General features: G+C 38.2%; 2 protein-coding genes across 2 annotated transcripts; both read left to right on the top strand.

The window, feature by feature from the left end:
- The first annotated feature begins 22 nt into the window (after positions 1 to 22).
- LOC141840753 (uncharacterized) lies at positions 23 to 4,312 on the top strand. Its single transcript, XM_074728816.1, has 4 exons — positions 23 to 438; positions 541 to 594; positions 2,064 to 2,189; positions 3,924 to 4,312. Exons 1-4 carry the CDS (start codon positions 58 to 60, stop codon positions 4,098 to 4,100), a joined length of 738 nt encoding a protein of 245 aa, XP_074584917.1. The 5' UTR covers positions 23 to 57; the 3' UTR covers positions 4,101 to 4,312.
- Positions 4,313 to 9,196: 4,884 nt separating this feature from the next.
- LOC141842367 (protein TORNADO 2-like) lies at positions 9,197 to 10,133 on the top strand. Its single transcript, XM_074730578.1, has 2 exons — positions 9,197 to 9,735; positions 9,819 to 10,133. Exons 1-2 carry the CDS (start codon positions 9,232 to 9,234, stop codon positions 10,131 to 10,133), a joined length of 819 nt encoding a protein of 272 aa, XP_074586679.1. The 5' UTR covers positions 9,197 to 9,231.
- Positions 10,134 to 13,276: the final 3,143 nt, after the last annotated feature.

Raw genomic sequence — 13,276 nt, 5'->3', positions numbered from 1 at the left:
ACACTCTACGCGCACGATTGTTGCCCTTCATTTGCGGCTCCTTTGCTCACCGTGTCCATGGCGACTGCAGGGTTCCATTGGGCCCGCCCCACGTTCGGTACTGCGGTAGGAGCCGCAGCAAAGCCCTTCCTGGCCTCCCGTTGCTCCTCCCCTCGCGTCCTAGCCTTCCGCCGTAGCGACCTCAATTCCTTCGCCCAGCGAGTGGCCTCCGGCGAGGTCCTGCGGGACGCGTGGCGGAGCGCCAACAATGGGATCGAGCAGCTTGCTTCGGAGGCTCGACGCACCGCCGAACGTCTCGACCGTCAATATTCACTCTCTCGCCGATTCGACTCCGCTACCCGCGCAGCTGTCGCACGCGCACGGGAGATCGATCAGGAGCTGGGTATTGGGCGGCGGTGGAGGTCATTCTCCGTGGACTTCTCTAGAAATTGGCCTAGGGTTCGTGTTCTCCGATTTCGCTTGCGGTCCGGCATCTTTTTTTGCCATCTATTTCCCCTCGTAATTCTTCGTATTTTGTTCCTTTTTTGTTCTTTCTTGCAGTACAGGAGAGAGCTCAATGAGTTTCTGCAAACACCACTTGGAAGAGGACTTGCTGTGAGTTCATTTATTCTTGATCCTCAATTCTTTTCGCTATTTCTTGGTGTTTGGTATTTTTACGGTTGAGTATCCATCTTGGATCATTGTGATCATCTAGTTTTATTTGAAAATTGGTGTTCGCTATGTTTACAATTTGGTAAATTTGACTCTACTTCTTGGCTGTTCTTGTTGAAGGACTAAGCATTCTAGCTATTTATATGCAGATACACGCATGGAGCACGCTCGATAAATAATCTAATGCTTCTGGTTTTCTTTCTTTGCTCTATTTATGACTTTTGATTAAGCAGTTAGCTTTCTGATCCCAAACTAGGTGCTAGCCGTACCTTTTTTATGTGGTTGACTGATCATTATCTGATCATTCAGCTTCTCAAAACTTGTTGGTTCCTTCCTGGTCTGCCAACTTGCCTCCCTACGTTTTCTATATATTAATTAGTTAGGATATTTATTAGATACTTTATAACATTATTTTAAGCCAATTTTTGACTAAAATAATGTTTGTTCTACATCTAGCTATGTAGAGATTCAAAAAACTTATAAGCTTATGGATTTTGATCAATCTCTTTTTTCTTTTGTTATGTCCTTGCAATTTATGTTGTTTTAGTGGATTGCATGGCTAAATCCATATCTGATCCGAGGAGAAGGAACACCAGTACTTTTTTCCATTTATTGGAGATAAGGATTACTCATTCTAGTACTATTGTTTGCTCATTTATTGTTCAGTCAGATTATTCAATATTCCCCTTCTCCCTGGAATTGCTGGATGAGAATACAGTCAAATGTTGTCCTCTGATCATTTATTTGAAGAACCATGGCCTCCACGAAGACAAAAACAATTGATGTGTTTCTTTGAGATGGTATTGGTAACTATATTACTCTTGTTTTTGACATTCCCACTACAGACTTATAGGCAATAAGTGTTTCTGTGATAGCTTGATTGATTCTTCAGTTTTAGTAGTAGAAAAATTGCCCTTGCATGGGCCATCCTCCAAGTCATTGATTTTTCTCCTAAGAACATGTTTTAGTGAGAACTAAACTAATTGGGGGCTATCAGGCCAAATGGACTTCATATTTTACTTTGTGTAGTTTGGTGGAACCATCAAGGTTTTAGTTCATTGACATTAATGCTCAAAATGTTATATGTGGTAGCTATAATGAATAAATTAAGGCATGCTATGCGAATTGCAATTCTAAAACATGTGTATTACTTTGAAACAGTCTAATGTATACACTCTTCTTCTAGGAATAAATCCTATATAGATTGGACATGTTTGAAGAAGTGGTTCCTTTCCTTTATATTAAAATAGCAGTTCTTGTTATTTTAAATCTTATCCAAAGTTTTGTTCTTGTTATTTTTAGTATTATCCAGGCTTGTTAACTTGTTTGATTTGCATGATGCTGAATTTTCCAATCTGCACATGTTTACTATGCATTGGTAGTTTCATACTTTTATCTTGCTGTTCCTGCAGACTGTCTTCTTTTGTTGGTTTGCATTGTCTGGATGGCTGTTCAGATTTTTTATCCTTGCTACATGGATCTTACCATTTGCTGCTCCTCTTCTCATGGGAACACTTGCTAACAATTTTGCTATTCAGGTAATTTCCAATGCATTAAATGTTTGATGTTTCTTTTATATGTTAATTATCCTCCATTTAGTTTTAAGTAACTGTGCATTTCTCATATTCAGTTTCTTAACAGTCATTGATAGAACATATAGATGCTTTTTGAGTATGTTGACCACTTACAACAACAGTTTGTGCATGGGAAGGGACCAATCTTTACATTTATATTGTTACAATTTCCTCTCACATATAGGCAAGTGGACTTACTGATCCAAGTCCAACATGTGGACCTTAATTGGGGATAATGTTGTTTTAAAATTGAATATTGTTGCTTAAAACATCATAATTATTCTAGCACCATGATAAATATGCTGATCTGTGCCCCAAAAGGTTGAATTTTTAGGAACAGAATACAGAATAAGTATATGTTTTGTTGTTACTAATTAAAGTGCAAAATGTAGTGAAGTCTTATTTTCACTGAAGTGGAATTGATTGAAGCGAGAGCCTGTATCTTTTATGATCTTTTCGGTTGTCTTTTTCTAGCAGGTCTGTTCTGTCAGTTTTTCCTTGGTTGTTAAGTGAAGAGAAGAATATGAGTAGTTATTTACTTATCTGCAGGGATTGCCTTTTCATTGTTATACAAGTATTTTTAATTTGTATTGCTTCATTTAAGATCTCATAATTTGATATGTTTTAACTTCTGTATTCAAACATCCATTAGTGACTTCCATATATGCACCTTGAGATTTCTCCTTGTTCTTGAAATCAAGTTGCACTGAAATAATAAATTTGAAAATGATAACACCAAGCACACAGTGTCAACTGGATCTGGTCGTTTAGTTCTCTTAGTGATTCTAGATGAACTTTTGCTCAATGTTTTATATGTAATTTTCATTACATGCAAATCTCAAACAGCTCCTAAAGATTGACCCAACATGAAGTAGAACACACTTCAGCGAATGAAATGTGTGTCAGTTTTCAATGACTCAATTAAATTGTTCCTGACCATCAAAATGTTCATTATTAACTCAGGGTAATTTGTACGAAGTAGAAGCAACAATAAACACCCAGGGTTAAGTTGAGATTCTTGTTCTTGTCTTTTTAAATTACTACAGCGAACTTATATTGGGGGTCAAACTTCAGGAGTCAATCCGAAATCATCCCTCTTGTTATAATGAAATTAGATGTACCCCATTTCTTGACTCATAATGAGAAATGGGCAATCTCCAACTGAATGAAACTGAAATGGATATTTACCTTCAGTTGGAAGGAACTGGTCTTTAACTAGAACATTGTCTTTGACTGTGGTAGCTTATCTTATTTAAATAAGGTGATGTATGTTTTGATGTATTGCCATGAACTGAGCAACTCTCAATATTTTACTTTCTCATCAGTCAAGCTAAAGATATTTGTAATGATCCAGAGCTTGTGATTGGCTATATAAATGCATCATAATTCATGTAGCATGTGTCGACTATATGACGATAATCATGGGCAATATAAGAACATGACTGATACTGCAACAATTTGGATTTGTTAATCTGTTGCATAATTTAGTCCATACATTTTTTCACCACGAAGGAATTTCTGAAATTCATTATTTGATTTAAATAACATTCTGCCTTAAAAGGAAAAGGCTTGTGAATTCTCGAACCCATGTATAATTGACTTATGATCGACATACTATTGTTATGAAGCGATTCCACCCTTATTTTTACTGCACTTCTACTAAGAATTACGGTCATAATAAGTTGTTTCCCCTTCCAGGGTACATGTCCTGCTTGCAAGAGGAAGTTCATGGGCTCCCGATTCCAGATGATTCGTTGCACAGGCTGTGGCAACATTGTATGGCAGCCTAAAGACAACTCCTCAAGCGGTCGTTGGAGTTCTTCCTCTAAAGCATCAGAGCAGGACATTATTGACATAGAAATCGAGGAGAAATAGTTGTCACGATGCTATAAAAGAAGGCATGTCCTTCATTTGAAATGTTCTTCGCACCAAAGTGTTTTGTATATGCAATTTACAAGAAGATTGAGGCATGATCTTACAATTCATGTAATTTAAAATGGCATGAGTTTTGGCATGGTGATCTCTTTTCGCTCGACACTCCTTATGTCATGTATTTGTAGAGCTAAAGGTTTCATTTGATTTTTTTTTTTTTTTTTTTTTCTTCTTCACACATTGCACTTTTGCAGGGTCGGGAAATAGAACAGTTTCCTCAAGAGCGGTGACTTACATGAAGTGAAGAAAGATATTGATTCGATTAATTATTTTAAAGGTAAAAAATGCATATTGGTTTTATTTATTGCCTCTTCATGTGTTTTTTTTCATTAGGTTTGGTCTTACCAGTCCACTTGATAAATTTGGATAGTGAAGATGGATACTGGAGAGTGGTTCAATATCATGATAATATTTTACGTGAGAATTGAATGGTATGATATTGTACATTTTTTAATTTTTTTAATATAATTTATTTTTCAAATAAAGAATCATTGGGAGTTCTTTCTAACGGTACCAACGGATTATATTTGGATATCACTGTTAAGGTATGATAGAATCTACATATATATTTTTACAGTATAATATTATCTATTTTGGATTTAAATCTTTGTGATTTTATTTTTTTAAATTATATTTAAAAGGTCTCATATCAATCTGTTATCTTATAAATTTATAATTTTTTAAGTATTTTTAATATAGATTTTGATTATATCTCAACTTCGTTGTGTGATTAAAATCATGAAAGAAAACAAAATAAGGGAGAGTTTTTGAAATAGTCCAGCGTCGATCTGATCCAACCAATAAATTAAAATCGGGTCAACTCGATCAATTTCCTTAATTTATTCGAACCCGATAAGCTCAATTTGCTTATTTTTGAGTAAATAAACTTCTATTTTCGATTTCACCGGATCGAACATTTTTTTTATATAATAATCCAGGAAATTTTAATAATCCAGCGACTTCAAAGTTCAGTGTCTTTCTCTCCGACGATTCACCTGTTCCACACGCTGCGACTGCGAGGCCGCTCGTCCCTCGCTATAACTCGCGGAGTTTGATCCAATCGCCCCAGAGAAAATCTATATTTGCATAGCTACAGACGCTTCTCCTTGCTTACGGACTTCAGTAGCTGCTGCTTTTTCCTTATCTGCTCTTTTCTTCCATGGCGATTTGTGGTGGAGATCGGCGCCATGGCGGTTCCGAGAATGCCGGAGAGTTCCCGCCTGGCCTCTTCGCGTCGTGTCGCCAGGATCCGGATTTCTTTTGTAAGGAGATGGATATTGAGGCCCTGGCAGGTTGCTGTGAGATCGATGTTTATAGCGGAAAGGGGCGGAGACGCTCAATATTCTGGAGTTCCTGATAGTCCTATCAACCCGGTGAGCTGGACTGACATTAATCTTTGAAATAGGAATATTTTGCATTCAGAGTTCGATTTTTCAATGTTAGTGAGCTAAGGATGCAAATTTAAGTGTGACATTTGGTTGTCTGGTTCCATTTTGTATTTACTGGTAAGGTTTAATCAAATTGTTTGTTTGTATTCTATTGGGTTTTTATACAAATGTCTCTGTGACCATCCTGGCTTGAAAATGCTAGTGCACAATTTCAAGTGAGTTTAGCCCCTATACTTAAGTGATTCATTTCTGCTACAATTTCCCATACTTCATACTGTTGCTGTTGTTGGATTTGGATTTTTAATTCACGTGAAATAATGAAGTTGAAATAAATTCATTGGCCAAACTAACATTAACCTTAACGGCAATTATATGATATGTACCTTCTCTCTGAACCTTAACTGAAGGAAGTCTTGTGAGCTTCAGCCCTACATTTAAGTGATTCATTTCTGATAAAAATTCCCATATGCCATTGGGTTTCTGTTGTAGGATTTGGATTTTAAACTCACGTGAAAAAAATAAAGTTGAGGTCAATTCATGGGACAAACTAACATTAACCTTAACTTATGGCAATTATATGATGTGGTACCTTCTCTCTGAACCTTAACTAAAGGAATTACTGTTGTGAGCTTCAGCCAGACACGGTAAATGAGAGGGAGGCAGTTGCAGTCTTAAATCCTGAAAGGAAAACAAAGATAGTTTGCACGATTGGTCCCTCGTGAGATGATATGAAAACTGGCAGAGGCAGGAATGAATGTTGCAAAGCTTAATCTGGAGATCATGAATCACATCAGAAGGTTATTGACTTGTAAAAGAATACAACGCTCAGTCCAAGGGCAACAATATTTCCATAATGCTAGATAAGGTATGTGCCTCTTGTGAACATCACTTAGTTGTTAGCATTGACTTAGCAAGGTGCATTTCTAAAATTCTTGATATTGTTTGTATCCATTCTTCTTGGGATTTGACTTATTATATGTTGGCAGAAGATGCAGTTACTCCTCTTGTCTATTTATCTTGTATTCCGATTTGAAATTTTTGGTTCATGATATTTGCTAACTAGCATTGTATAACTGAAGGTAATCTTGCAATCAACAAATATTCTAAGGGCTCAATATTTGTTTGAAATTGCATGCATTCATTGTACTCAAAAAGTCAAACTACAAACATAGAACAGGATGACTTTCATCATTCAATCATATGCCTACAAGGCTAATTCGGTATTACCTAATATCGAGTTTTAATTATTAATAGGTGCATAAGGATTTCTGGCATCCTGAGACAAGTTCTCTATTTTCATTTTCAATATATTTAATAGTAGTTCTTTTTCTTGCTTTTGTGGAAGATTGAGCATCTTCTATGTTAAAAGTTAATCTTATTGTTTGAAGAAGTCAAAAAATTGATGACAAATTTGTTTTACTTTTCTTTCGATTTAAGTTCTTTTTTCCTTAAAAACAAAAATCTGGAAAATAACATACCAAACAGTTGCTGGCTCATATGTTTTCCTCAAAGTGAAAGTAATCGAGAGTTGAAGTAACTTCAATTTACTGAGTGCCAAATGGCTGCATATTTATAATGCTCAAGTGTCTCTTAGATAAGCAATTCTCTAATTTTCTTTTTTGAAAAAATGGTGTTTCAGTTTATAATTTGCAGTCTTACTAATGTTAGTACTGAAAAGTTAAACCTATTCTTTGTTTCTTGTTTTTACATTAGATATTTTGTAACAAGATAAATGATTAATGACAATGAATGTTGCCTTCCTGATCTTTTGTCACAGCATTCCAAAGATTGATCTAAAATTTGTGGGTTTCTTTTTCCCTGGTATATAAGACTGTTCATTTGTTTTTTGTTTGTTTGAAGTAGATCTGCTGTTAAGCTTTCTTAGTGCCCACTGGATCAAGAAGTTACACCAGAGCATGTGAATTAAAATCTTAAATCTATGCTAAGATAAATAGAAATTCCTTTTCTCTTCAGGACTCTTCCTTCAATTCTTCATGTTATTTAAGTGAATACCCTTCAGTATGATGCCTTCAATTATTTGCCAACATAATAGATAAGGTGTATATTATTCTTAACAGAATACCTGCAAGCATTCAACAGGGAATGTTTGTGATGAATTTCATTGTTTGCTGAGAACACAAAAAACTTCAGAATATTAATAGCCATGTGATTTTGAGTGTTCTGATTTATTAACTTATCAATGAAAACTTCTTCCTTTGCCTGACGTGCATTATGACATGGTTCTTCTAGCACTGACATGTTATACTGGTTCTGCTTTCTTATTTGGTTCTCACCTTTAAAATGGCATCCACTGAAGAAATGCTTGATTTATCTTTTTAAGGAGAAAGGAGGTTTCCTCCCAATTAAAAGCAATTACAATGCATAACAATTGAGCTATATCATTAGACCCTATCTTGTTGACCGAAGGTCAAGAGTTCAATTTTACTATCAAAAAAGGAGTCAGTTCAGCAGATACTGTCAGTGTAAACTTTGATGATTTTGTTAATGATGTTGAAGTTGATGACATTCTTTTAGTTGATGGTGAGTATACTTTTCAGATGGTTCTTGGTTTTAGATTTTCATAAAACGTATATGCTTTGATTGTATAATTGCTTCTATAAAATTTATAAATCTGCAATTAGTTTATAAGAGGATGATCATCTTGGTAATTAAAGAAGCCTTTTGAATGCATCAGTTATTCAATCATCAGCGTAGAGCTATGGTGGATGTATATCTGTGTCAATTACAGTGGCAAGTCAGGATGCTTAATGTCGTATGCAAAAAATTGTTGCCTTTTGCATTAATATGAATGCTGGTGCATTTAATTGTAATAAATGAAAGGGTGGTTTTTCATAGTTGAAATTTTGATCATCATCCCACTCTCTCGTCCCCGGGGCAATGGTGCAACGGTTCTTAGGACATCCGGGTTGTATACTTAGCTTTTATTGGGACCCGCGGTTCGGATTCCCAACTACGGCGTATTTGCAAGAATTTTTCTCCAAATGGGGAACGCAATCAAAGGATGTTGGGCATCTGGATTGGCATAAGCCTAAACTCTTTCTTTTACATCGCCTTTGTAACACCGCCGTTTGCGCTTCCTGATTTACCCTGGTGGTCGGTGGGAAACTTTTTGTGGGAAGCGCTAACCGATCATCCCCAGAGATGTGGCTACTGGGATTATCATTTTTTATCAGTTTAATTACCATCTGCTTTCTCATTATTTTGTGCATGGCGGTAGCTGTTTTAGTTCTATTCTGCCTTTTCTTGTGCTGTAATTTACAAATAGGTGCAGATCCGCCACCTTAGCGGCCCCATACGGTCGGCTCCACGATCATCTGTGAGGAGGTAAATCAAGAAAATACAGTTGGTTACGATGCTTGAACAATAAAGCACACGTATTGTTCAGAGTGGAAGTTCGCCATGAACCCTTGCTTTAGTTCTAGTATATAACATAGGTGGTATCTTTTAGGAGGAATGGTTGTTATCTGTGATATCAAAGTTATGCAGGAAATAATATTAAACAATAACAAAAAGCAAAGATTTAGATTCTGAAGCAAGAAAGAAAGGAATAAAGCAAAGATTCTCTGGTTCTTCTTTATCAGTAGATCGAAGCAACAATGGCGCATGCACATGCGAATCTGATAGATCAAAGCAACAAATTAAGCATCTTCTCTTCCTCTTTAATCATGGTGGCTAGCGACGCCTTCACCGCCGGCGTCACCTTAGCCGCCTCGCTGCTGTCCGTCCCCATCCTCGCCGCCGGCGTGTGGCTTGCCACCCAGCCAGCCGACTCCTGCGCCCCGCTCCTCCAGTGGCCCCTCAGCGCCCTCGGCGTCTCCCTCCTCCTCTCCTCGGCCGCCGCCGTCGCTGCCACCCTCCGCCGCGCCACCTCCCTCCTCCTCTGCTCCCTGGTGACCACGCTCGCGCTGCTCCTGGCGCTCGCGGGCCTCGCGGCGTTCGTCTTCGCGGTGACGGCGGACGGCGCTCCTGCGCGGCCGGCGCCGGGACGCGCATTTGCGGAGTACCGGGTGGAGGACTCCTCCGGGTGGCTCCGGCGGCGGGTGGAGGGGCGGCGGCGGTGGGAGCGGATCAAGGAGTGCTTGAGTGGGTCGACGTCGATGTGCGCGGACATGAACCGGACGTACAACTCGGCGCAGCAGTTCTTCAATTCCAGAATCACGCCATTGCAAGTGAGTGAGAGTAATTCCAGAATCACGAAGAATATGAATTTGGTGATCATCTAGTAATTAATTAATTATTTTTCTACCGGCAGTCTGGCTGCTGCAAGCCCCCGACTCAGTGCGGGTACACGTTTGTGAGCCCGACGGTGTGGATCGACCCCACGTCCGCCTCGTCGCACATCGATTGCTTTCTGTGGAGCAACGACCAGGCGGTGCTCTGCTACTCCTGCGCCGCCTGCAAAGCCGGCCTCATCGCCACCCTGAGGAAGGAGTGGAGGAGGGCGGACGTGGTGCTGGTGGTGTCGCTGTTTGCTCTGCTTGTGGCCTACGCCATGACTTGCTGTGCCTTCAGGAACGCCAAGACGCAGGAGCTGCTGCAGAGGTACAAGCAAGGCTATTACACATGATGATGATGATGATGATGAAACAGGGAGACTAATGGAGTTATTACACAAGACCAGATCCAGTTGACACTGTGTGCTTGGTGTTATCATTTTCAAATTTATTATTTCAGTGCAACTTGATTTCAAGAACAAGGAGAAATCTCAAGGTGCATATATGGAAGTCACTAATGGATGTTTGAATACAGAAGTTAAAACATATCAAATTATGAGATCCTAAATGAAGCAATACAAATTAAAAATACTTGTATAACAATGAAAAGGCTATCCCTGCAGATAAGTAAATAACTACTCATATTCTTCTCTTCACTTAACAACCAAGGAAAAACTGACAGAACAGACCTGCTAGAAAAAGACAACCGAAAAGATCATAAAAGATACAGGCTCTCGCTTTAATCAATTCCACTTCAGTGAAAATAAGACTTCACTACATTTTGCACTTTAATTAGTAACAACAAAACATATACTTATTCTGTATTCTGTTCCTAAAAATTCAACCTTTTGGGGCAAAGATCAGCATATTTATCATGGTGTTAGAATAATTATGATGTTTTAAGCAACAATATTCAATTTTAAAACAACATTATCCCCAATTAAGGTCCACATGTTGGACTTGGATCAGTAAGTCCGCTTGCCTATATGTGAGAGGAAATTGTAACAATATAAATGTAAAGATTGGTCCCTTCCCACGCACAAACTTTTGTTGTAAGTGGTCAACATACTCAAAAAGCATCTATATGCTCTATCAATGACTGTTAAGAAACTGAATATGAGAAATGCACAGTTACTTGAGACTAAATGGAGGATAATTAACATATAAAAGAAACATCAAACATTTAATGCATTGGAAATTACCTGAATAGCAAAATTGTTAGCAAGTGTTCCCATCAGAAGAGGAGCAGCAAATGGTAAGACCCATGTAGCAAGGATAAAAAATCTGAACAGCCATCCAGACAATGCAAACCAACAAAAGAAGACAGTCTGCAGGAACAGCGAGATAGAAGTATGAAACTACCAATGCATAGTAAACATGTGCAGATTGGAAAATTCAGCATCATGCATATCAAACAAGTTAACAAGCCTGGATAATACTAAAAATAACAAGAACAAAACTTTGGATAAGATTTAAAATAACAAGAACTGCTATTTTGCTATTTTAATATAAAGGAAAGGAACCACTTCTTCAAACATGTCCAATCTAGATAGGATTTATTCCTAGAAGAAGAGTGTATATATTAAACTGTTTCAAAGTAATACACATGTTTTAGAATTGCAATTCGCATAGCATGCCTTAATTTATTCATTATAGCTACCACATATAACATATAACATTTTGAGCATTAATGTCAATGAACTAAAACCTTGATGGTTCCACCAAACTACACAAAGTAAAATATGAAGTCCATATGGCCTGATAGCCTCCAATTAGTTTAGTTCTCACTAAAACATGTTCTTAGGAGAAAAATAAATGACTTGGAGGATGGCCCATGCAAGGGCAATTTTTCTACTACTAAAACTGAAGAATCAATCAAGCTATCACAGAAACACTTATTGCCTATAAGTCTGTAGTGGGAATGTCAAAAACAAGAGTAATATAGTTACCAATACCATCTCAAAGAAACACATCAATTGTTTTTGTCTTCGTGGAGGCCATGGTTCTTCAAATAAATGATCAGAGGACAACATTTGACTGTATTCTCATCCAGCAATTTCAGGGAGAAGGGGAATATTGAATAATCTGACTGAACAATAAATGAGCAAACAATAGTACTAGAATGAGTAATCCTTATCTCCAATAAATGGAAAAAAGTACTGGTGTTCCTTCTCCTCGGATCAGATATGGATTTAGCCATGCAATCCACTAAAAACAACATAAATTGCAAGGACATAACAAAATAAAAAGAGATTGATCAAAATCCATAAGCTTATAAGTTTTTTGAATCTCTACATAGCTAGATGAGTGATAAGCTAGGGTTCTATTGTATTTTATTGATTCAATTTGGGTTCTTTCATGAAAATTAAATGCTTAATGGATATGATTTGATTGCGTTTGTGGTATGTGGTATAATTAGATGATTGATCATAATTTCTGTGATTTTGATGGTTAATTTTGAATTAATTGAATTTAACTCTTTGTAGGACTCAAGTGGAACCAAGATCGAGCCAAATTGAGTCCGAGTCCAACCAAAATTAATCAATTCTATGGACTGAGACTTCATGATCAAGATTCATGTTGATGTGAGTTGAACCCATGTGAATTAGAGCCGAATCGGAGCGAAATTGGGCTGAATCAGGGGCTAATTAGGGCTGAACCAAGCTGAACCGGCGCTAAACCAAGCTGAACCGGCGCCAAACAGTAAAAGAACCCGGTTCAATTCAAACCACCGAAACCTAGCTTTAGCGAGAAAGAATACTGTAGCATTTGACGCGAACACTGTAGCGCCGTCCTCTTCGTTGCGTTTTTCCCGTTTTTCAGCGCTCTCGCGCGGCCAGAACTCCGGATTTTTCCCTTCCCAATCAACTTCCGGATTCCAGGAGGCAATCTACAACCTCGGTTTGGTGTAAATCGCGATCGTGAGCACTGGTGAGGGTCTCGCCAGAGCTCGGTTCCGCGCGGTGTTTTCAGCTGGGTTCTTCAAGTTTTTATCAATCGGAGCATTCAAGGTCGTGAGGAGGGGTTCTCCAAAGGTCCTAGAAGGTTTCCGATCATCGCATTGCAAGTAATTTGGAGAAAGTCGGCTGGATTCTCAAAATCGGGAATGGCTCTGTTCGGCGCTGGTTCGGAGAGTTTCTGATACAGCATCGAATGGAGCTGATTCCGAGCAAGCTGAGCCAAGATTTAGAGTTGTTTCTCTGGAATTTCTGATATTCTATCAGGCTTTGTGTGACGGCAAGGAGGAGATTGAGAAGGAAGGGATGATTCATTGCATTTGGCATTTTTATTTCATTTCAAAAATATCAAAACCCCCATTTTTACAAGAAAACCCAAAACGAAACGACACACAAGCTTGATTAAACCCTTTTCTACTAGTCCTTGGAAAAACACGACTCGAGGCCCCTATACTTCATTTATTTGAATTCATCGTGGGTTTTCGATATATAAATTCTAATTTGCAACCCTACTCGTGACATCTAATCTAGGGTTGTCA

This window comes from Curcuma longa, chromosome 11 (assembly GCF_044706935.1).
Source record: "Curcuma longa cultivar G26 ecotype Majalengka, Jawa Barat chromosome 11, ITB_CL_G26_1.1, whole genome shotgun sequence".
NCBI lineage: Eukaryota > Viridiplantae > Streptophyta > Magnoliopsida > Zingiberales > Zingiberaceae > Curcuma > Curcuma longa.
Note: the sequence above shows the minus strand (reverse complement) of the source record. Positions and strands in the feature narration are given on the sequence as shown.